Source organism: Dromaius novaehollandiae, chromosome 38 (assembly GCF_036370855.1).
Source record: "Dromaius novaehollandiae isolate bDroNov1 chromosome 38, bDroNov1.hap1, whole genome shotgun sequence".
Classification (NCBI taxonomy): Eukaryota; Metazoa; Chordata; class Aves; order Casuariiformes; family Dromaiidae; genus Dromaius; species Dromaius novaehollandiae.
Window position 1 is genome coordinate 303,060 of NC_088137.1, and position 20,850 is coordinate 323,909.

Here is a 20,850-nt window from a genome sequence, read left to right on the forward strand (position 1 = left end):
GAGGCCACGGCCCACGCGCACGGCTCCGGGACCCCGGGCCCGAGCCCTCGCAGGCCACGCGCGCACACGCGTGTGCACCACCCGTGCACGGACACGTCCAGCGGGAACCCGCCGGGGTCCGGGCGAAGCCCCGCGCTGGAAGCGGCGCGCTCGGGCACACGCGCGTGCAAAGCCCCGTGCACGGGCCCCGCGCGTGCGCGCCCACGTGCGACCCCCCCCCCCGCGTGCACTCCCACGTGCGGCGGCTCCCACGCGCATGCGCACACGCCCGCCCGCCCGCGGGCCACGCCCCCGCCGCGCGGGGCCACGCCCCCTCGCGCCGGCGCAGTGACGCGCCTGCCCCCTCCTCCGCGCGCCCTCCCTTGGCCCCGCCCCCTCGCGGGAGGGGCGGGCGCGCCGCATGGGGCGGAGCTCGCGCTCTCGGCCCCGCCCCTCCCCGCCGCCAGTGTCGCGCGCGCCCATTGGCCGCCGCCGCGCGGGCCAATGAGGAGGCGCCGTGCTTGGGGGTCGGCGCCGGGAGGAGACGGGAGCGGAGCGGCGGCGGCGGTGAGTGACGGGGCCGCGCCCCCCCCCCCCGCGGATACCGGCGTCCCCCCCCCTCCCCGGCCGGAGCGGGCCCGCTGCCCCCGCTGGGCCGCAGGTGCCGCATCCCGGTGCGGGTCCCGCCCCCCACGGCGGGGCCCCCGGGCCGTGACGCCCCCCCAACATCGGGGTCCCCCCACCCCCCACTGACCCCCCCAGCCGTGACCCCCCCCCCAGTAGGGGCCCCCTGCCCCACACTGGTCCCCTGGCCCGTGATCCCCCCCCCACTCGCCCCCTGGACTGTGACCCCCCCCCGTTGGGGTCCCCCTGCCCCACGGTAGCCGCCTGGGCTGTGACCCCCCCCCACCCCACCCCCTGGGCCATGACACCCCCCCCCCGTTGGGGTCCCCCTGCCCCACACTATCCCCTTGGGCCGTGACCCCCCCCGGCAGCGTCCCCCTGCCCCACAGCAGGGCCCCCAGGCCGTAACCTCCCCCCCCACAGCAGGGCCCCCAGGCCGTAACCTCCCCCCCCAGGCCGTGACCCCCCCCCACATCAGGGTCCCCCCACCCCACACACACCAACCCCCCTGGCCCATGATCCCCCCCCTCCACTAGCCCCTTGAGCCGTAACCCCCCCCCAGCGGGTCCCGCTGCCCCACACCCCCCCCCCGGGCCGTGACCCCCCCCCAGCGGGTCCCCCTGCCCCACACCCCCCCCCCCGGGCCGTGACCCCCCCCCAGGGCCGCGCTCTGACGGGTGTCACCCCGCAGGCATCGCCCCCCCCCCCCCGCCGCCGCCATGTCGTCGCCGCTGCCGCCGCCGCAGTACATGTGCTGTGAGTGCGGGCTGCTGGCCGAGGCGCTGGAGGAGGTGCTGCTGCACCAGCGCGGCCACCGCCGCAGGGGGGGCCCCGCCGCCGGCCCCCCCCGCCGCTACCGCTGCCTCGACTGCGGCCGCCTCCTGCCCTCGCCCCAGGCGCTGCTGGCGCACCGCGGCCTGCACCCCCGGCCCGGCCCCCCCCCGCCGCTGCCGCCCCCCATCCGCTACCAGTGCGGCGAGTGCCGGGCGCTCTTCGCCTCGCCGGCGCCGTGGCTGGCGCACCGGCAGAGCCACGCCGCCCCCCCGCCGCCCCCCCCGCAGCCCTACGAGTGCTCCGAGTGCGGCCGCCTCTTCGCGGCCCCCGAGGAGCTGCTGGAGCACCAGGGCGAGCACTTCGCCGCCACCGAGAAGGAGAGCGGCGACCCGGTGGCGGCGGCCGGGGATCCGGTGGCGTCCGAGGGGCCGGTGATGGCGTCCGAGGAGCTGGCGGCATCCGAGGATCCGGTGATGGCGTCCAAGGGGCCGGCGGTGGCGTCTGGGGATCCGGCGGCGTCCGAGGATCCGGTGATGGCGTCCAAGGGGCCGGCGATGGCGTCTGGGGATCCGGCGCTGCCCAAGGATCTGGTGACGGCGTCCGGGGATCCGGCGCTGCCCAAGGATCCGGCGACGGCGCCCGGGGATCCGGCGCTGGCGTCGGAGGAGCCGCCCAGCCCGCCGCCGCCCCCCGCGCGCGCCCCCGTCCCGCCGCCGGCCTTCGCCTGCCCCGAGTGCCGGCGCGGCTTCGGCACGGCGCGGCGGCTGCTGGCGCACCGGCGGGCGCACGGCGGGGGGGCCCACGGCTGCCCCAGCTGCCCGCGGGTCTTCAAGAAGGCGGCGTCGCTGGAGCAGCACCTGCGGCTGCACCGCGGCGAGGCCCCGCACCTCTGCGTCCACTGCGGCCGCGCCTTCGGCACCGAGGCGGCGCTGGCCCTGCACCGCCGCCGCCACCCCGCCGCCCCGCCGCACCGCTGCGCCTGCGGCAAGACCTTCGCCAACACCACCAAGTTCCTCTACCACCGCCGCACCCACGCCAAGGCCGGCGCCCCGCAAGCGCAGCCCCACGGCGGGCGGCGGCGCGGGGCGACAACGGCGGCGACGGCGACAACGGCGACGGCCCCGGAGCGGCGTCACGGCTGCCCCAGCTGCGGCAAGCGCTTCGCCAAGGCGGGGCACGCCCGGGCCCACCTGCGCACGCACACGGGCGAGCGGCCCTTCCAGTGCAGCGACTGCGGCAAGACCTTCGCCTCGCGCGCCAACCTGCGCCGCCACGGCCGCACCCACACGGGCGAGCGGCCCTTCCAGTGCGAGCTCTGCCGCCGCCGCTTCACCCAGGCCGCCAACCTGCGCCAGCACCGCCGCCGCCACGCCCGCGCCCACCCCCACCCCCACGCCCCCCCCCCGGCGCCGCCACAGCCCCCCGCCGCCCCCCCGGCGCCGCCGGAGCAGCGGGGCGTCGTCGCCCGGGGGCTCCGCGGCCAGAGCCGCCCCCGGCACCGGCACCTGCAGCCGCCCCAGCGCCGCGGCGGCGAGCCCCCCCCGGCCCCCCCGCCCGCACGCTGATGTGCACGGAGCTGGGCGAGACCATCGCCGTCATCGAGGCGCCGGAGCCGCTGCCGCTGGCCCAGGCCCTGGCGCTCTGCCGGGCGGCGCTGGGGGGGGGCCTGCGCCTGGGGGCGGCGCTGGGGGGGGGCCTGCGCCACGACGCCCCCGCCTAGGGGCCCCCCCCGTCCCCCAAACCCCACCGTGGAGGGGGGGGAGCTGCCCCACGGCGGCCCCATGGTGCCCCTGCCTAGGGGCCCCCCCCGTCCCCAAAACCCCACCGTGGAGGGGGGGGAGCTGCCCCACGGCGGCCCACAGCAGCCGTTGGTGCCCCACAGCAGCCCCCCAGTGCCCCATGGCAGCCCCCACCCCCCAAAGTGGCCCATAGCGGCCCCACAGCTGCCCCACGGCGGCCCCCAGCCCCCCACAGCAGCCCCCGGTGCCCCATGGCAGCCCCCCGGTGTCCTGCAGTGGCTCCCTGGTGCCCCACAGCTGCTGCCGGTGCCCCATAGCAGCCCCCCAGCACCCCATAGCAGCCCCCCAGCACCCCAAAGTGCCCCACAGTGGCCCCACAGCAGCTGCTGGTGCCCCCCAGCTGCCCCCCAGCACCCCGCAGCAGCCCCTGGGGCCCCAGAGCAGGCCCTGGCGCCCCATGGCTGCCCCCAGTGCCCCACAGCTGCCCCCAGTGCCCCACAGCTGCCCCCAGTGCCCCACAGCTGCCCCCCCGGAGCACCCAGTGCCCCCCAGCGCTTTTCCATGCCAATAATTTATTGAACGGGGCTCTGTACACAGCCGGGGGGCTGAGGAGGAACCGAACGCGAGGAGGGGGGGTTGGGGGGGGGGGGTCAGGGGCTGCCCCCCCGCTGTGGGGGGGGGAAGGGGGGGGGCGCCAGGCTCTGCTCCGGCAGCAGGGGGGGGTTTAAAAAGAGAAGAAAAAAGAAAAAAAGAATCCTCAAATCAACCTATTTACAGAGCGATTGATAAAACGGGGGGGGGAGGGGTATTTACAAGGGGGGGGATAAAAAGACCACCCTGCGCGTGCCCTTGGGGGGGGCACTGCCCCACAGGCAGCTTGGGGGGGGGGCACGTGGGGGGGGAGGCCCTGAGCCCCCCCCAGCCTGGCGCCGTGGGGGGGGGGGGGGGGAGCGGACCCCCCCCCCGGGGGCAGTGTTAAAACCAGAAACGACTTAAAATGGGGGGGAGGGGGGGGAGCCCCCGTCGGGGTCCTCCAGCCCCCCCCTGCCGCGGCGTCCCTGGGGGGGGGGGGGACACACGGGGGATTCCACCCCCCCCCCCATGGTTCACAGTTCAGCCAGGGCCGGCGGGGGGGCTGCGGCGGGCGGGGGGGGGGGTCGGGGGCCCCCCCGGGCCTCAGGAGGGGCCGGCGATGGGTCCCGCGGCGTCTCCCGGCGGCGCCTGGCTCCGCTCGGCCCCCGGGCGCCCCTCCGCTGCGGGGGGGGACGGGGGGGCACCTCAGCGGGGGATGGGGGCGGGCTGGGCCCCCCCGGGACCCCCTGTATCCCAGTGTGCACTGGGAGACCCCCCCCTTTTGTATCCCAGCATGCACCTGGAGACACCCCCCATATCCCAGCATGCACCAGTGGGAACCTCCTCTATCCCAGCATGCACCTGGGCTGACCCCTCCCTCAGCCCTGCTGCAGAACCCCCCATCTCCCAGCATGCACTGGGAGGCCCCCAATATCCCAGCATGCACCTGGACAACACCAACCACTGCCCTTCCCAGCATGCACTGGGGCTCTGCACCCCCCCCACTGCTATCCCAGCATGCCCTGCAGCAGGCAGCCCTGCCCCAGGACCCCCACTATCCCAGCATGCCTCTCTCTGGGCCTCTGCTATCCCAGCATGCTCTGCTCCCTGCTAGCCCAGCATGCCTTGCTCTGACCCCCCTGCTATCCCAGCATGCCCCTCTCCCGCCCCCCCGCTGTCCCAGCATGCCCTTCTCCAAGCCCCTGTCCCAGCATGCCCCTCTCCTGCCCCCCCGCTGTCCCAGCATGCCCCTCTCCTGCCCCCCCGCAATCCCAGCATGCCCTTCTCCAAGCCCCTGTCCCAGCATGCCCCTCTCCTGCCCCCCCGCTGTCCCAGCATGCCCCTCTCCTGCCCCCCGCAATCCCAGCATGCCCCTCTCCCCCCCGCTATCCCAGCATGCCCCTCTCCCCCTGCTGTCCCAGCATGCCCTTCTCCAAGCCCCTGTCCCAGCATGCCCCTCTCCTGCCCCCCCGCTGTCCCAGCATGCCCCTCTCCTGCCCCCCCGCAATCCCAGCATGCCCCTCTCCCCCCCGCTATCCCAGCATGCCCCTCTCCCCCCTGCTGTCCCAGCATGCCCTTCTCCAAGCCCCTGTCCCAGCATGCCCCTCTCCTGCCCCCCCGCTATCCCAGCATGCCCCTCTCCGCCCCGCTGTCCCAGCATGCCACGGGGCACTCACCGTGGGGGGCCCCGGGGGGGGCGCAGCCCCGCAGGTGGGGGGGCACCAGGGTGCTGTTGAGGGAGGGCTGGATGCCCAGCTCTGGGGGGGGGGGGGACACAACAGGGGGGCTGGGTGGGGGCATGACCCCCCCCCCACAGCCCCCCAACACCCCCCACTGCCCCCCCACTGCCCCCCACATCCCCTCCCAGCCCCACAGGCACCCCCCAGCCCCCCCCACAGCCCCTAGAGACCCCCCCAACCCCCAACTCCCCCTATCACCCCCCTGGCTGCCCCCCAACTCCCCCCCATTGCCTCCCAGCTCCCCCCATCACCCCCCATTGCCCCCCGCCCCAACTTCACCCCCAGCCCCCCCCGACCCCCCGCCCCTCACCGCCGGGGCTGAAGTTGAAGAGGGGGGGCAGGTCGCGGCCGCTGGGCAGGCGCAGCTCCCCCCCATCACCCCCCATTGCCCCCCCAGCCCCCCAACCACCCCCCTGACCCCCCAACCCCCCAGCCCCTCACCGCCGGGGCTGAAGTTGAAGAGGGGGGGCAGGTCGCGGCCGCTGGGCAGGCGCAGCTCCCCCCATCACCCCCCAACTGCCCCCCCAGCCCCCCAACCACCCCCCCGACCCCCCCCCGGCCCCCCCCAGCCCCTCACCGCCGGGGCTGAAGTTGAAGAGGGGGGGCAGGTCGCGGCCGCTGGGCAGGCGCAGCTCCCCCATCACCCCCCAACTGCCCCCCCAGCCCCCCAACCACCCCCCCGACCCCCCCCGACCCCCCCGGCCCCTCACCGCCGGGGCTGAAGTTGAAGAGGGGGGGCAGGTCGCGGCCGCTGGGCAGGCGCAGCTCCCCCCATCACCCCCCATTGCCCCCCAACCACCCCCCCGACCCCCCCGGCCCCTCACCGCCGGGGCTGAAGTTGAAGAGGGGGGGCAGGTCGCGGCCGCTGGGCAGGCGGGCGGCGGGCAGGCGCAGCTCGTCGAAGAAGGGGTCGGCGCAGGCCTCGAGGGGGCCCAGGCGGCTCTGTGGCCGGTACTCCAGCAGCCGCCCGCACAGCGCCACCGCCTCGGGGGGGTCCGCGCCTTGAACACCTGCGGGGGGGGGGGGCGTCAGCGCCGTGGGGCCGCCCCACGCCGCCCCCCACCCCCCAGCACCCACCTTGGCCCAGGGATGCGCCTTGATCTGCGGGAACTTGAACTCGGTGTAGTTGGGGTTCATCTCCCGGATCTGCTCCCGCGTCGGCGTCCCCAGCACCTGCGCGGGGAAGGGGGGGGGGGGGTCACGGGGGGCCCCCCCGGACGCCTGGGCCCGCCGGGGGAGGGGGGCGGGGGGGGTCGCACCTTGATGATCTCCACCAGCTGGTCGACGCCGCTGTCGCCGGGGAAGATGGGCTGCCCCAGCAGCAGCTCGGCCAGCACGCAGCCCGCCGACCAGATGTCTGCGGGGCGCCGCGCTCAGGGGGCCGCGGGGCCGGCGCTATGGGGCTGGGGGGGTGCCACGGGGCTGGGGGGCCGGCGTGGGGGGCTGACACGGGGCCGTGGGGCAGGCGTGGGGCTAGGGGGCATTGTGGGGCGGGCGTGGGGTGGGCCCTGGGGCAGGCATGAGGCCGTGGGGCGGGTGTGGGGTGGGCACCAGGGCTATGGGGCTGGCGTGGGGGGTGCCATGGGGCTGGGGGGCGGGCGTGGGGCCCTGGGGCCATTGTGGGGCGGGCACCGGGGCCATGGGGTGGGCCCTGGGGCTGTGGGGCAGGTGTGGGGCAGGCCCCAGGCCATGGGGCAGGTGTGGGGGCCGTGGGGCAGATACAGAGCAGGTGCCAGGGCTGTGGGGCAGGCACTGGGGCCGTGGGGCGGGTGCCAGAGTTGTGGGGCAGACATGGGCCGGGCGCTGGGGCCGTGGGGCAGGGCCACAGAGTGGATACCGAGGCCATGGGGCAGGTGTGGAGCAGGCGCTGCAGCCGTGGGGCAGGTGTGGGGCGGGCAGTGGGGCTGTGGGGTGGCTGCAGCGACCGCAGAGCGGACACCAGGGCTGTGGGGCGAGCGCGGGTTGGGCAGTGGGGCCGTGGGGCGGGCGCCGTGGGGCAGGCAGCGGGGCAGCCGTGGGGCAGGCACCGTGGGGCAGCCGTGGGGCAGGCACCGTGGGGCAGCCGTGGGGCGGGCCTCACCTATGTTGGAGGTGTAGTCGGTGGCGCCGAAGATGAGCTCGGGGGCCCGGTAGTAGCGGGAGCAGATGTAGGAGACGTTGGGCTCCCCCCGCACCAGCTGCTTGGCGCTGAGAGGGGGGGTCAGCGGCGGCCCGGAGCCCCCCCCCCCGGCCCCACGGCGCCCCACGGCGCCCCCCCACCTGCCGAAGTCGCAGAGCTTGAGCACGGCGGTGTCGGGGTCCACGAGCAGGTTCTGCGGCTTGATGTCGCGGTGGCAGACGCCCTGCGAGTGGATGTAGGCCAAGCTCCGGAACAGCTGGTACATGTAGACCTGGGGGGCGGAGACCCGCGCCGTGGGGCGGCCGTGGGGCGGCCGCGGGGCGCCGTGGGGCGGCCGCGGGGCGGCCCGGCTCACCTTGACGTAGAAGACGGGGATGGTCTGCTTGGCCTTGGAGAAGTGCCGCGCCACGCGGTACACCGTCTCGGGCACGAAGTCCAGCACCAGGTTGAGGTAGACCTCGTCCTTCTGCTGCGGGGAGAGGCGCTGAGCCCCACGGCCGCCCCACGGCGCCCCACGGCACCCCACGGCTGCCCCACGGCCGCCCACCTTGTCGCCGGTGGAGTAGAAGAAGTAGCGCAGACGCACGATGTTGCAGTGGTCCAGCTTGCGCATGATCTGCAGCTCGCGGTTCTGCAGGGGGGGGGACAGGGTGAGGGGCTGCCCCACGCGCCCCACGGCCACCCCACAGCTGCCCCACGGCCGCCCCACGCGCCCCACGGCCGCCCCACGGCCTCACCTTGAAGCGCTTGTCCTGCAGCACCTTCTTGATGGCCACCAGCTCGCCCGAGGCGGCCAGGCGCGCCTGGTAGACGACGCCGAAGGAGCCGTTGCCGATCACCTTGATGTCGCAGTACGAAACCTCCTGCGGCCGCTCGGGGCCCTGCCCGGGGGTGGCCACCACCGTGCTCACCGGCCCCCCCTCGCCTGGGGGGGGGACACACGGGGGGGGGGTTAGCAGGGACGGGAGGGGGACTGGTTAACGGGGACGGGGAGCACCGGGGGGGGGCAGTTAGCAGCACCGAGGGGGGGCGGTTAGCAGCACCGGGGGGACATCGGGGAGAGGGGCCCGGGGGGGCAGGGATGGGGGGCGGTTAGTGGCGCCGGGGGGGCAGCGGGGGACACCGGGGGCGGTTAGTGGCACCGGAGGGGGGTGGCGAGGGGGGGGGGCCGGGGGGGTGTCAGCGGGACCGGGGGGGGGGAGCGGCGGGGCCGGCACTCACGGCCCAGCTTGACGCCCGGCGGGAAGGCCCCGGTGCCCGGCGCGGGCCCGGCCTTGGCGCCGGTCTGCGCGGCGGTGGCGGCGGCGGGCGGCGGCGGGGCGGGGCCGGGCGCGGCGTCGGCGAAGGAGCCGGTGCGGGCGCGGGAGGGGCCGGCGCCGCCGCCGCTGCTCATGGCGAGGCCGCTGCGGGGCCGCGCTCGCTGCTCTCGGGCGGCGCCGCAGCCGCGCCGGGCCGCCCCGCCCCCGCCCCCGCCCCGCCCTCCGCTCCGCTCCGCCGCGGGGGGCGCCGGGAAGCCGAGCCCGCGCGACGCGCGCTGCGACGCCGCCGTTGCCGGGAGACGGCGCGCGGGGCGCGATGGGAAATGGAGTCCTGGTGGTGATGCCGGGGGATTGCGCGCGGGGCGCGATGGGAAATGGAGTCCGAGGGCCGCTACTAGGCGGCAGCGCGCGGGGCGCGATGGGAAATGGAGTCCTAGAGCCTCTGCTGGGAGGCGGCGCGCGGGGCACGATGGGAAACCGAGTCCACGTCCGTCGCCCGGTAACTGTGTGAGCGCGGAGCACGCTGGGAAATGGAGTCCGCGGGGGGCGTTGCCTTGAGACTGCGCGGGGCACGGCGGGAAACGGAGTCCGCCGGGCGTTGCCAGGAGACGGCGCGCGGGGCACGGCGGGAAACGGAGTCGGCGGCAAGCACTCGCGCGGGGCACGCCGGGAAATGGAGTCTGTGGCGGCGTTGCCTGGTAACGGCGCGCGCGCGGGGCAGGGCGGGAATGGCAGTCCGCGGGGGCGTTGCCTGGTAACCGCGCGCGCGCGGGGCACGCCGGGACGCCGCCATTTCTCCCAGCATCCTCCGCGCGCGGCCCGTGATGGCGGCGGCGGCGGTTCTGCTGCCCGGCCCCGGCTCCCCCCCCTCCCCGCCCCCCCCCCGGGGGGAGCGGCCAAAAAAAGCGACCAAACTGCGAAAGTTTTATTGTTTTTCCTTTATACATTCTTAAAATGCGACCGCCGCCCCCGCCCCCCCCTATGTACAAGGATTTCAATAAGGCTTCGGATAAACCCTGCCCCCCCGCCCCCCCACCCGGTGCCCTGGCCCCCAACCGGGCTCTGCCCCCCCCGCCGCCCCCCCCAGCTCCCGGGGACGGGGCAGGCCCTGAGCCCCCCCTCATCTGGGGGGATGGGGGGGGACAAAGTGGGGGGGCGGCTGGAATTGGGGCGAAAAATGTCAGTTCAGGCCCCCCCACCCCATGCTGGGGGTGCTGGGGGGGGCAGGCCTGTGTTTCCCCCCCCCCCCCGGTCCCACGGCGACAGTTCATCAACAGGCACTTAAGAAACCCCCGAGCCCCCCCCGCCCCCCCCCGGTGGGTCGGGCCGCGCCCGCCCCCCCGTTTTTTTGGTTATATAAAGCCATTTGTACAGGGACACCCCGCTGTGGGGCCGGGGGGGGGGCATCACCCCCCCCCCCCCAGCCTGGGGTCGGGCCCCCGCAGCCCTTTTCCTCCACGGAGACCCGGCCGGGCCCCGGCTCCCCCTGGCCGGGGGGGGGACACGGCAAAGCCCCCCCCCCCCCCGCACGCCGTGCCGGAGTTCGACAACAGAAACCGTCTTTGTGCTTAAAAAGCCCCTTTTTCACCTGAGGGGGGGGCGGGAGGGGGGAACGACCCCCTCCCCCATTTAAAGGCCCCCCCAAGTCCTTCCTCCCCCCCCAGAGCCCCCCCGAGGGGGAAGATTTTATATAAACACGGGGAAATCGAGGAGGTTGCAACGAAACGGAAAAAAAACCCAAAAGCAGTGGGGGGAGGGGCGGGGGAGGGCTGTTCCCTGCATATAACCCCCCCCTACTGCCACGTCCCCCCCCCTTGAAACAGAGCCGCTCCAGGGCTGCAGCGGCCTTAAACAGCCCCAAAAACCATAAGTAAAACCAGTTTTTTTGGGGGGGGGAATTGCTGTGCCCCCCCCCTTAAAAAAAAAGTCACTTTTCAGCTCAGGGGGGCAGAAACGCCGCCGGCCGGGGGGGGAGCGAGCTCCGAGTTAAGGCAGCAGATCGGCGAGTCCCGGGGGGGGGGGTCGCTCGTGTGTCCCCCCCCCCAAAAAAACCTGACACCGGCCCCCCCCAGCCCGTCCCGGCCCCCCCGGGGGGGCGATTAGGAGTCCAGGGAGAGCTGGGCCGTGGCGCGCTGCAGCTCGGCGCTGACCCGGCGCCCGCCGGGGGCCATCGCGGCCCCCCCCGCCGCCGCCACGTCGTCCCCCCCCTTGGCCTTCTTGTCGTTGTCGGGGGGGGCGTCGGCGTCAGGGGGGGGCGGGAGGCCCCCCCCGGCCTCCTCCTGCTGCTGCTGCTGCTCCTGCCGCCGCTCCTCGCTCCAGCGGCGCTTGAAGCGGAGCTTGAGGGGGACGCGGGGCGGGGGGCGGCGGGGGGGCGGCGGCGGGGGCTCCTCGGGCGGCGGCGGCGCCTTGAACACCTCCTCGTCCTCCTCCTCCTCCTCCTCCTCCTCCTCCTCGCTGACGTCCGTCACCTCCACCTCCTCCGACTCCCCCTCCGAGATGGGCTCCACCTTGATGTGGGGCAGCGGCGGCTCCGCCATGGCGGCACCTTCCTCGGCGGGGGACGACGACGACGACGATGATGGCGGCGGCGGCGCCTTGTCCCGGTTGCGTCGCCCCGGCGGCGGCGGCTGCAGCTTGAACTTGAAGGGGGCCGGGGCGGGCGGCGGGGGCGGCTCCACGGGCGCCGGGGGCTTCTCGGGGCGCTGGGGCTGCGGCACCACCAGCGCCGGGTAGTGCAGGAAGGCGCGGGGGCTCAGGTGGTAGTTGTAGACGCTCTGCGCGTGCGCCTGCAGGTACCGCTGCATGTCCTCGGGGTTGAAGGAGAACCGCGACGACGGCGCGGCCGCCCCGGCGCCGCCGAACATGGGGCTGAGGGTGGGCGAGGGGCTGTAGGGCAGGTGGGTGGGGGTCAGCGGCAGCGCCGGGGAGAGCGGCGGCGGCAGCAGGGCGCCGGGGGCGGCCAGCGGCGAGGCGGCGAAGGGGCTCAGCGGCTCGGGCGCCCGCGGGCGCGCGTAGAGGCGGAAGAGCCCCGCGTCCGCCGGCGGCGGGCGGCCGTGGCCGGGCAGCGGCGGCCCGCGGAAGGCCTCTCCGCCGCGGCCGCCCCGCTCGTCGCCCAGCGGCTCCTCCAGCTCCGAGGTGGCCGACGTGGCGTCGCTGCAGTCGCTGACGGAGCCGCGGGCCAGGCGCCGCGAGACGGCGGCCGCGAAGACGCCGCCGGGCGAGCGCAGCTCCTCGGCGCCCGGCGACAGCGCGTCCGGCGGCGGCGGCACGGCGGCGGCGGCGGCGGCGGCGGCGGCGGGAGGGAAGCGGAAGTGGGACCCCCCCGAGGGCGCCGGCGGGGCGCTCTGGGGCACCGGGCCGCCTGCGGGGGGGGGACGGGGGGGTCAGCATGGCCGCCGGCCCCCCCCCCTCCGCCGGCGCCGCCCCGGCCCCCCGTGACTCACCCGCCAGCCCCACGTCGATGAAGGGGTAGTTGACCAGCACCAGCTTGTTGAAGTTGAACTTGTAGGTGAAGCGCTTCCCCTTGGTCTTGTGCAGGATCCGCTTGTTGTAGTAGTACCTGGCGGGGCAAGCAGAGCGCGTCAGGCGGACGCACGCACAGCCGGACGACCCCGCCCGGACGCCTGGGCCCGCCACGCGCCACGGTGAGTCGCGGGGACCAGATGCCCGGGCTCCCTCCTGTCTACGGGGCACCCGGACGCCTGGGTCCCTCCTGTCCGTGGGGCACCCAGACGCCTGGGTCCCTCCTGTCCGTGGGATGAGGGGCACCCGGACACCTGGGCCCCCTCCTCTCTATGGGGCACCCGGACGCCTCTGTCTCTCCTGTCTGTGGGGCACCCGGACATCTGGGTCCCTCCTGTCCATGGGGCACCCGGACGCCTGGGTCCCTCCTCTCTGTGGGGCACCTGGCACCTGGGTCCCTCTTCTCTGTGGGGCAGGTGGCATCTGGGTCCCTCTTCTCTGTGGGGCACGTGGCAGCTGGGTCCCTCTTCTCTATGGGGCACCCGGACGCCTGGGTCCCTCCTGTCTATGGGGCACCCAGATGCCTGGGTCCCTCCTCTCTATGGGGCACCCGGACGCCTCTGTCTCTCCTGTCTGTGGGGCACCCGGACATCTGGGTTCCTCCTGTCCATGGGGCACCTGGACGCCTGGGTCCCTCCTCTCTGTGGGGCACCAGGACACCTGGGTCCCTCTTCTCTATGGGGCACCCGGACACCTGGGCCCCCTCCTCTCTATGGGGCACCCGGACGCCTCTGTCTCTCCTGTCTGTGGGGCACCCGGACATCTGGGTCCCTCCTGTCCATGGGGCACCCGGACGCCTGGGTCCCTCCTCTCTGTGGGGCACCTGGCACCTGGGTCCCTCTTCTCTGTGGGGCAGGTGGCATCTGGGTCCCTCTTCTCTGTGGGGCACGTGGCAGCTGGGTCCCTCTTCTCTATGGGGCACCCGGACGCCTGGGTCCCTCCTGTCTATGGGGCACCCAGATGCCTGGGTCCCTCCTCTCTATGGGGCACCCGGACGCCTCTGTCTCTCCTGTCTGTGGGGCACCCGGACATCTGGGTTCCTCCTGTCCATGGGGCACCTGGACGCCTGGGTCCCTCCTCTCTGTGGGGCACCAGGACACCTGGGTCCCTCTTCTCTATGGGGCACCAGGACACCTGGGTCCCCTCCTCTCTATGGGGCACCCAGACACCTGGGTCTCTCCTGACCATGGGGCACCAGGACGCCTGGGTCCCTCCTGTCTATGGGGCACCCGGACGCCTGGGCCCCCTCCTATCTATGGACACGTGGGTCCCTCCCTGCCACAGGGCATTTGGGGGCAGCTCCATGGGCAAAGGGCACCCGGACGCCTGGGTCCCTCCTGTCCGTGGGGCACCAGGACACCTGGGTCCCTCCCGTCTATGTGACACCCAGATGCCTCAGTCCCTCCCGTCTATGGGGCACCAGGACGCCTGGGCCCCCTCCTGTCCATGGGGCACACGGACGCCTGGGCCCCCCTCTCCGGATCCAGGCACAGAGGACGCCCGGGGGGACAGCGGGGCGCCCGGACGCCCGGGCCCTCGGCCCCGCGGCGCAAAGGCAGCGCGGCCAGCCAGGGGCGCCCGGACGCCTGGGCCCCGGCGCTCACCTCAGCGCCCGGCTCAGCTTGTCGTAGTTCATCTGGGGCTTGCACTTGCGGACGCCCCAGAGCCGGGCCACCTCGTCGGGGTCCTTGATGACGAACTCGCCGTAGTCGCCCTGCCAGGCGATGACGTCCTGGTACTCCTCCTTGCGCAGCAGCTCCAGGATGAAGTGCCACAGCTGGATCTGCCGCGAGCCCGGGCTCGACTCCGGCTTGTACGCCCAGTCCGGGAAGGCGAAGCCTGCGGCGGGCGGGGGGCTCAGCCGGCGCCCGGACGGGCGGCCCGGACGCCTGGGCCCCCCTGCGCTAAGGGGCGGCCGGACGCCTGGGTCCCTTCCGCAAGGGGCGGCCCGGACGCCTGGGTCCCCTGCGCAAAGGAGGCAGCCAGACACCCGGGTCCCCCATGCTATGGGTCAGCCCGGACGCCTGGGTCCCTTCTGCCAGGGGCGGCCTGGACGCCTGGGTCCCCTGTGCTATGGGGCAGCCCGGACGCCTGGGTCCCCGGTGCTGTGGGGCAGCCGGACGCCTGGGTCCCTCATACTAAGGGGCAGCCGGACGCCTGGGTCCCCTGTGCTAAGGGGCGGCCCGGATGCCTGGGTCCCCTGTGCTATGGGGCAGCCGGACGCCTGGGTCCCCAGTGCTGTGGGGCAGCCGGACGCCTGGGTCCCTCATACTAAGGGGCAGCCGGACGCCTGGGTCCCCTGTGCTATGGGGCGGCCCGGATGCCTGGGTCCCCTGTGCTATGGGGCAGCCGGACGCCTGGGTCCCTCATACTAAGGGGCAGCCGGATGCCTGGGTCCCCTGTGCTATGGGGCAGCCGGACGCCTGGGTCCCTCATACTAAGGGGCAGCCGGATGCCTGGGTCCCCTGCACAAGAGGCAGCCCGGACGCCTGGGTCCCCGGTGTTGAGGGGCGGCCCGGACGCCTGGGTCCCCTGCGCAAAGGGGGCAGCCAGATGCCTGGGTCCCCCATGCTATGGGGCAGCCCGGACGCCTGGGTCTGCTGTGTTAGGGGGCGGCCCGGACGCCTGGGTCCCCTGTGCTATGGGGCAGCTGGACGCCTGGGTCCCCTGTCTATGGGGCAGCTGGAGACCCAGGTCCCCCACGCTAAGGGGCAGCCGGACGCCTGGGTCCCCTGTGCTAGGGGGTGGCCCGGACGCCTGGGTCCCTGGCACAGATTTGGGACAGGCTATGGGGCAGCCGGACCCCTGGGCCCCCCGCGCTGTGGGGCAGCCGGACGCCTGGGCCCCCTGTGCTGTGGGGCAGCCGGACCCCCGGGTCCCCCATGTTAGGGGGCAGCCGGACGTCTGGGTCCCCTGCACAAAGGGGGCAGCCCGGACGCCTGGGCCCCCCGCACAAGGGGCACCCAGACCCCCAGGTCCCCCACGCCGTGGGGCAGCGCAGCCCGGACGCCTGGGCCCCGGGCGGGGCCGAAGGGGTTAACCCCCCCCCGTCCCCCCCCCGTCCCCCCCCCCCAAGCCGCAAGGTGCCGTCAGCGCCGTGGGGGGGGGCAGGAAACCGGCTGCCGCCGCCGGCCCCTCCCGGCACTGCCAGGATCCCGGGCGGGCGGCCAAGCCGGGGGGGGGGTGAGGGGGGGTGAGGGGGGGCCACCCACCCTGCCCCACGGCGCCGGGGGGGAGGGGGGGGCGGCGGTGCCAGGCGGCCCCCGGCGCCGCACAAGGGCCCCTTTATGGGGCCGGATTCCCGGGAAAAGGCGCCGGCGGGTTGCGGGATCCGGGGGGGGGGGCGGGGGGGGGGGGCGGCTTCCCGGCGGCGGGGCCCAGGCGTCCCCGGGCGCATCAATAATGCAGGGCCCTAATGGAGCCGGGCGATGAGCTCACCGCCCCCCCCCTTTGGCGTGTGGGGGGGGCCTGAGCGACCCCCCCCGCCCCCACAGCCCGGGGGGGGCAGCTGGGCGGCCCGGCCCCGATTTCGCCCCGTTTGCCCCCAAAATCGCGTCGCCAGGCAACGGGGAGACGCTAAAAATAGCCGGCGGGGGAGGGGGGAGGAGCGGCCGCCCCCGGGGGGTGGCGCCCCATAGCCGCCCCCCCCATGCTGTGGGGTGCCCCATAACTGCCCCCCCCGGGAATGGGGTGCCCCATAACTGCCCCCCATGCTGTGGGGTGCCCCATAACTGCCCCCCCAGGGAATGGGGTGCCCCATAACTGCCCCCCATGCTGTGGGGCGCCCCATAACTGCCCCCCCAGGGAATGGGGTGCCCCATAACTGCCCCCCATGCTGTGGGGTGCCCCATAACTGCCCCCCCAGGGAATGGGGTGCCCCATAACTGCCCCCCATGCTGTGGGGTGCCCCATAACTGCCCCCCCAGGGAATGGGGTGCCCCATAGCCACCCCCATGCTGTGGGGTGCCCATAACTGCCCCCCCAGGGAATGGGGTGCCCCATAACTGCCCCCCACGCTGTGGGGTGCCCCATAACTGCCCCCCCCAGGGAATGGGGCGCCCCATAACTGCCCCCCATGCTGTGGGGTGCCCCATAACTGCCCCCCCAGGGAATGGGGCGCCCCATAACTGCCCCCACGAGCAGCAACGCTGGGTTATGGGGCGCCCCACAGCCCCCCCCAAACCAGCACCCCATAACTGCCCCCCCCAGCGTATGGGGCACCCCATAACCGCCCCCCCAGCGTATGGGGCACCCCATAACTGGCACCATGGGGATATGGGGCGCCCCACAACTGCCCCCCCGGGCCCAAGGGCGCCCCATAGCCACCCCCCCCACAACCAGCAGCACCCCATAAGTAAGGGGCGCCCCATAGCTGCCCCCCCCGGGGCACAGAGCACCCCATAGCCGCCCCCCACAACCAGCAGCACCCCATGGCGTAGGGCGCCCATAGCCGCCCCCCGGCCCCCCCCGGCGCCCCTCCCCCAGCCGCACACTGGGCCCGTTCTGCCAACGAGCGGGGGGGGGGGGGGGGGGGGGGAGGTGACATCAGCGGCCGCCGCGGCCCCGTCAATGGGCCACTGTTCCCGGCCGGGCGCGGGGGGGCCGCGGGGCCCAGGCGTCCGGGATGGACCCCCGCCCCCAACGCGGCCCAGGGGCCCAGGCGTCCGGGACGCCCCAGCGCAGCCCCCCACACGGCCCCCAACACGGCCCCGGGGGGCCCAGGCGTCCGGGCCCCACTGCCCTCCTGACACCGGGGGCCCAGGCGTCCGGGATGCCCCCCCTGACCCCACGGCGGGGGGGGGGGGCACGAGGCAGGCGAGGGCCCCCGCACACGCGTGTGCAGGCGTGACACCCCCCCGCAAACACCCCCCCACACGCGTGTGTAAGCGTGACCCCCCCCGCACCCGCCCGCACACGAAGCCCCCCCTGTTTCCCCCCCCCGAGCACGCCTGGGCCCCCCGAGCCACGTCCCCCCCCCGATCCATGTCCCCCCAATCTGTCCCCCCCCCCCGGTGACTAAGCCCCCGCGTTACATCACCCCGCACTGCCCCCCCAGCCCCACACTTGGGGGGGGGGAACGTTGCCTCCGACCCCCCCCGGGAGAGGGACAGGGACCCCCAAGTGCCGCCCCCGAGATAGGGGGCGGGTGGGGGGGTGCGGACCCCCCCCATCTCCCCACATGGGGGGCGGAGGGAGCCCCAGCCCCACACGTCGCGGGGGGGGGCACATTCCCCCCCCCAACACCCTCCATATGGGGAGGAACAGCCCCACACACGGGGGCCGATCTGCCGCATACGGGGGGGGGGCACGGCCCCGAATCCCCCCCAACTTGGGGGGCAGCGGGACCCCAAAATGGGGGGGGGCACGACCGCCCCTCCCCCCCCCCGCGGCAAAGTTTCGTCCCGCTCCGAGGGGGGCGGGGGCGCGCGCGGAGGGAGGGGGCGTGGCCTGCCGCGGGGGCGTGGCCTGCCGCGGGCGGGGGGCGTGGCCTGCGGCGGCGGCGGCGGGGTACGGGGGGGGGGGAGGGGACAAGTTTGAACAGGAGCGAAACGCGCTCCAGCCCGGCCGGATTCCTGCAGACAATCGGGGCTGGGCCGGCGGCGCCGGGGCGGGGGGGGGCGGCGGGGGGGGGGGGGGGACACACGGCGCCTGCCCCCCCCCCCCCTTAAGGTGGGCCGGGACCGCGCTGCTTTGTGGGGGGAGAACACAGCGGGGGGGCAAAGTCCGACCCGCGCCTCCCCCCCCCCCCCGCCCCGGATTTAAGGTGGCACCGTGGGGGGGGGGCAACGCAACCCCCCCTTTTAGGGGGGCGCCCCCCCCCCCCGGCTCCGGCGCCACCTTAAACCCTCGTTGTTTGTCTTAAACACACAAAAAAAAGTTCCCAAAGGCGCCGCCGGGACCTTGCGCGGGGGGGGGGGAGGGGGGAGCGACCCCCCCCCCAGTGCTCGACCCCTCCCCCCTCCCCCGGGCGCCCCTCCCCCCCCGCGCGCACACACACAACGTGGCACAGCCCCCCCCCCACGGGGGCGGCGCGCCCCTCCCCCCCCGCGGCTAAACACCCCCCCCCGCGGCCCGGCGAGGCCCCCCCCGCGGCCAAACACCCCCCCCCGCCGCATAACCCCCCCTCATCACCCCCCCCAGCCGGGGGGGGGCGAAACACCCCCTTAATTCCCCCCCCCACCCCGCGGAGGGGGGTGAATCCCCCCCCTTAACTCCCCCCCCCCCCCGCTCAGCGCGGGGGGGGCCCGGCCGGCGCCGCTGCTCCGCGGCCCGGGGCGAAGCAACAGGTCCGGGCGCCGCAAACTCCGCCGGAGCCTCCCCCCCCCCCCCCCGCGCCAAGATCCCCCCCCCCCCGCTAATCCCCCCCCCCCACCGCGTGGGGGGGCCGCCTTAAAAAAATAGATATAGCCAGAGCGATCAAAGCGCGGGGGCGGCCGCGCACGTGGGGGCGGGGGGGCCCCAAAGTTTGTGCGGCGGCGGCGGCGGCGGCGGGGGGGGAAACTTCCCCGTTGCGGGGGGGGGGGGCAACTTTCCCCCCGCTCCACCCGCCGCCCCCCCCCCCCCGCGGGAAAACTGAAGCTATGCATTTCTCTATGTTTAAAAAACTTCCCCTCCCCCCGCCCCGGTGCGGCCCCCCCCCGCCCCCCCCCGCCCCGGGGCCCCGCGCGGGGGGGGGGGGGGGCGCATTCCCCACCTGCGTCCGCCGGGGTCTTCATGGCTCCGCGCGCTGCAGCCGCCGCCGCCGGGTCGGTGTCGGGCTCGGCCCCCCCCCGCGCCGCCGCCCCCCCCCCCCCGCGCGCCGCCGCCGCCGCCGCCGCCGCCGCCCCCGCCCGCCCCGCCAGCCCGGGACGCCCACGCCCCCGCGCGCACGTCACCGCCGCGTCGCCATGGACACTGGGCCCGCCCCCCGCCTCCCCCCCCCGCCACGCCCCGCCCGCCCGGCCGCCAGGCCACGCCCACGCGGGGGGAGGGGAGGGGGCGCTTAAAGGGGCCGCGCGCGGAGGGGGAAGGGGCGATGGGGCAGGAGGGGGGCAGGGGGGGCAGGTAGGGGCGGGGGGGGCAGGAGGGGGGCAGGAGGGGAGGGGCAACAGCGGCAGAGGGGGCAAGTGGGGCAGGAGGGAGCAAATTGGGAGGGGCAAGTGGGGCAGGAGGGGGGCAAATGGGGCAGGAGGGGGGCAAGTGGGGCAGGAGGGAGCAAATGGGGAGGGGCAAATGGGGCAGGAGGGGGGCAAGTGGGCAGGTAGGGGCAGGAGGGGAGGGGTAACAGGGGCGGAGGGGGCAAGTGGGGCAGGAGGGAGCAAATGGGGAGGGGCAAGCGGGGCAGGAGGGGGCTAATGGGGCAGGTAGGGGCGGGGGGGGGCAGATGGGGGGCAATAGGGGCAGGGGGGCAGATGGGGGGCAATAGGGGCAGGACAGGGGCAATGGGGCAGGAGGGGGGCAGGTGGGGAGGGGCGATGGGGCAGGAGGGGGGCAGGAGGGGCAGGAGGGGCAGGAGGGGAGGGGCAACAGGGGCAGAGGGGGCAAGTGGGGCAGGAGGGAGCAAATGGGGAGGGGCGAATGGGGCGAGGGGCGAATGGGGCAGGAGGGGGGCAAATGGGGCAGGTAGGGGCGGGGGGGGCAGATGGGGGGCAATAGGGGCAGGACAGGGGCAATGGGGCAGGAGGGGGCAGGTGGGGAGGGGCGATGGGGCAGGAGGGGGGCAAATGGGGCAGGAGGGAGCAAATGGGGAGGGGCAAGCGGGGCAGGAGGGGGGCAGATGGGGCAGGTAGGGGCGGGGGGGCAGATGGGGGGCAATAGGGGCAGGACAGGGGCAATGGGGCAGGAGGGGGCAGGTGGGGAGGGGCGATGGGGCAGGAGGGGGGCAAGTGGGGCAGGTAGGGGCAGGAGGGGAGGGGTAACAGGGGCAGAGGGGGCAAATGGGGCAGGAGGGGGGCAAATGGGGCAGGAGGGAGCAAATGGGGAGGGGCAAGCGGGGCAGGAGGGGGGCAGATGGGGCAGGTAGGGGCGGGGGGCAAATGGGGGGCAATAGGGACGGGGGGGCAGATGGGGGGCAATAGGGGCAGGACAGGGGCGATGGGGCAGGAGGGGGCAGGTGGGGAGGGGCGAATGGGGCAGCAGGGGGGCAAATACAGAGGGGCGATGGGAGTAAATGGGGTGGGGGGCAGATGGGGAGGGGTGAGGGGGGCAAATGGGGCAGGAGGGGGGCAAAGGGGGCGGCGACACCTGGGGCAGGGGACGGGGGGCCCCACGCAGCCCCCGGCCGGGCTGAGACCCGACCAACCCCGTGACACACCGGCCCCGGGGGGATGCGCACGGCCTCGCATGAGCCCCCCCCCCCCCCCCAACGGCCCCCGGGGGGGTAATTAACCTCCCTGGTTGTTTTGCCTCGCTCGTGGCAGCGGCTGACGCAACTCCCCGGTGCCGCCACGGCCCTCGTGCACGGCCTTGCACGGGGCTTCGCACGGGGCCTTGCACGGGGCCTTGGGGCCTTGCACGCACCTTTGCACGGGGCCTTGCGTGTG

General features: G+C 75.3%; 3 protein-coding genes across 3 annotated transcripts; 1 reads left to right on the plus strand and 2 right to left on the minus strand.

Annotated features, from left to right (window-relative positions):
- Positions 1-586: 586 nt before the first annotated feature.
- Positions 587-3,688, plus strand: ZNF526 (zinc finger protein 526). Its single transcript, XM_064503560.1, is given in 2 exon segments — positions 587-2,931; positions 2,934-3,688. Coding segments are annotated over 2 exon segments (1,773 nt in total). The 5' UTR covers positions 587-1,322; the 3' UTR covers positions 3,098-3,688.
- Positions 3,672-9,006, minus strand: GSK3A (glycogen synthase kinase 3 alpha). The gene is given in 12 exon segments (XM_064503562.1): positions 3,672-4,369; positions 5,366-5,446; positions 6,253-6,420; positions 6,423-6,438; positions 6,506-6,601; positions 6,688-6,785; positions 7,509-7,615; positions 7,688-7,818; positions 7,903-8,013; positions 8,095-8,178; positions 8,285-8,472; positions 8,769-9,006. Coding segments are annotated over 12 exon segments (1,329 nt in total). The 5' UTR covers positions 8,941-9,006; the 3' UTR covers positions 3,672-4,292.
- A 710-nt stretch (positions 9,007-9,716) lies between these two features.
- Positions 9,717-19,118, minus strand: ERF (ETS2 repressor factor). The gene is made up of 4 exons (XM_064503525.1): positions 19,023-19,118; positions 13,933-14,167; positions 12,250-12,365; positions 9,717-12,167 (listed from the first exon to the last, which is right to left on the minus strand). The coding sequence occupies exons 1-4, from the start codon at positions 19,042-19,044 to the stop codon at positions 10,906-10,908; spliced, it is 1,635 nt and encodes a 544-aa protein (XP_064359595.1). The 5' UTR covers positions 19,045-19,118; the 3' UTR covers positions 9,717-10,905.
- Between the last annotated feature and the right edge of the window lie 1,732 nt (positions 19,119-20,850).

Bases quoted from the DNA above. Each gene is read 5' to 3' on its own strand.
- ERF (XM_064503525.1), bottom strand. From the start codon at position 19,044: ATGAAGACCCCGGCGGACGCAG. The intron at 14,168-19,022 runs GTGGGGAATGCG...CGCCCGCCGCAG, and splicing joins GAAGACCCCGGCGGACGCAG to GCTTCGCCTTCCCGGACTGG. The intron at 12,168-12,249 runs GTGAGTCACGGG...CCCCCCCCGCAG, and splicing joins CATCGACGTGGGGCTGGCGG to GCGGCCCGGTGCCCCAGAGC.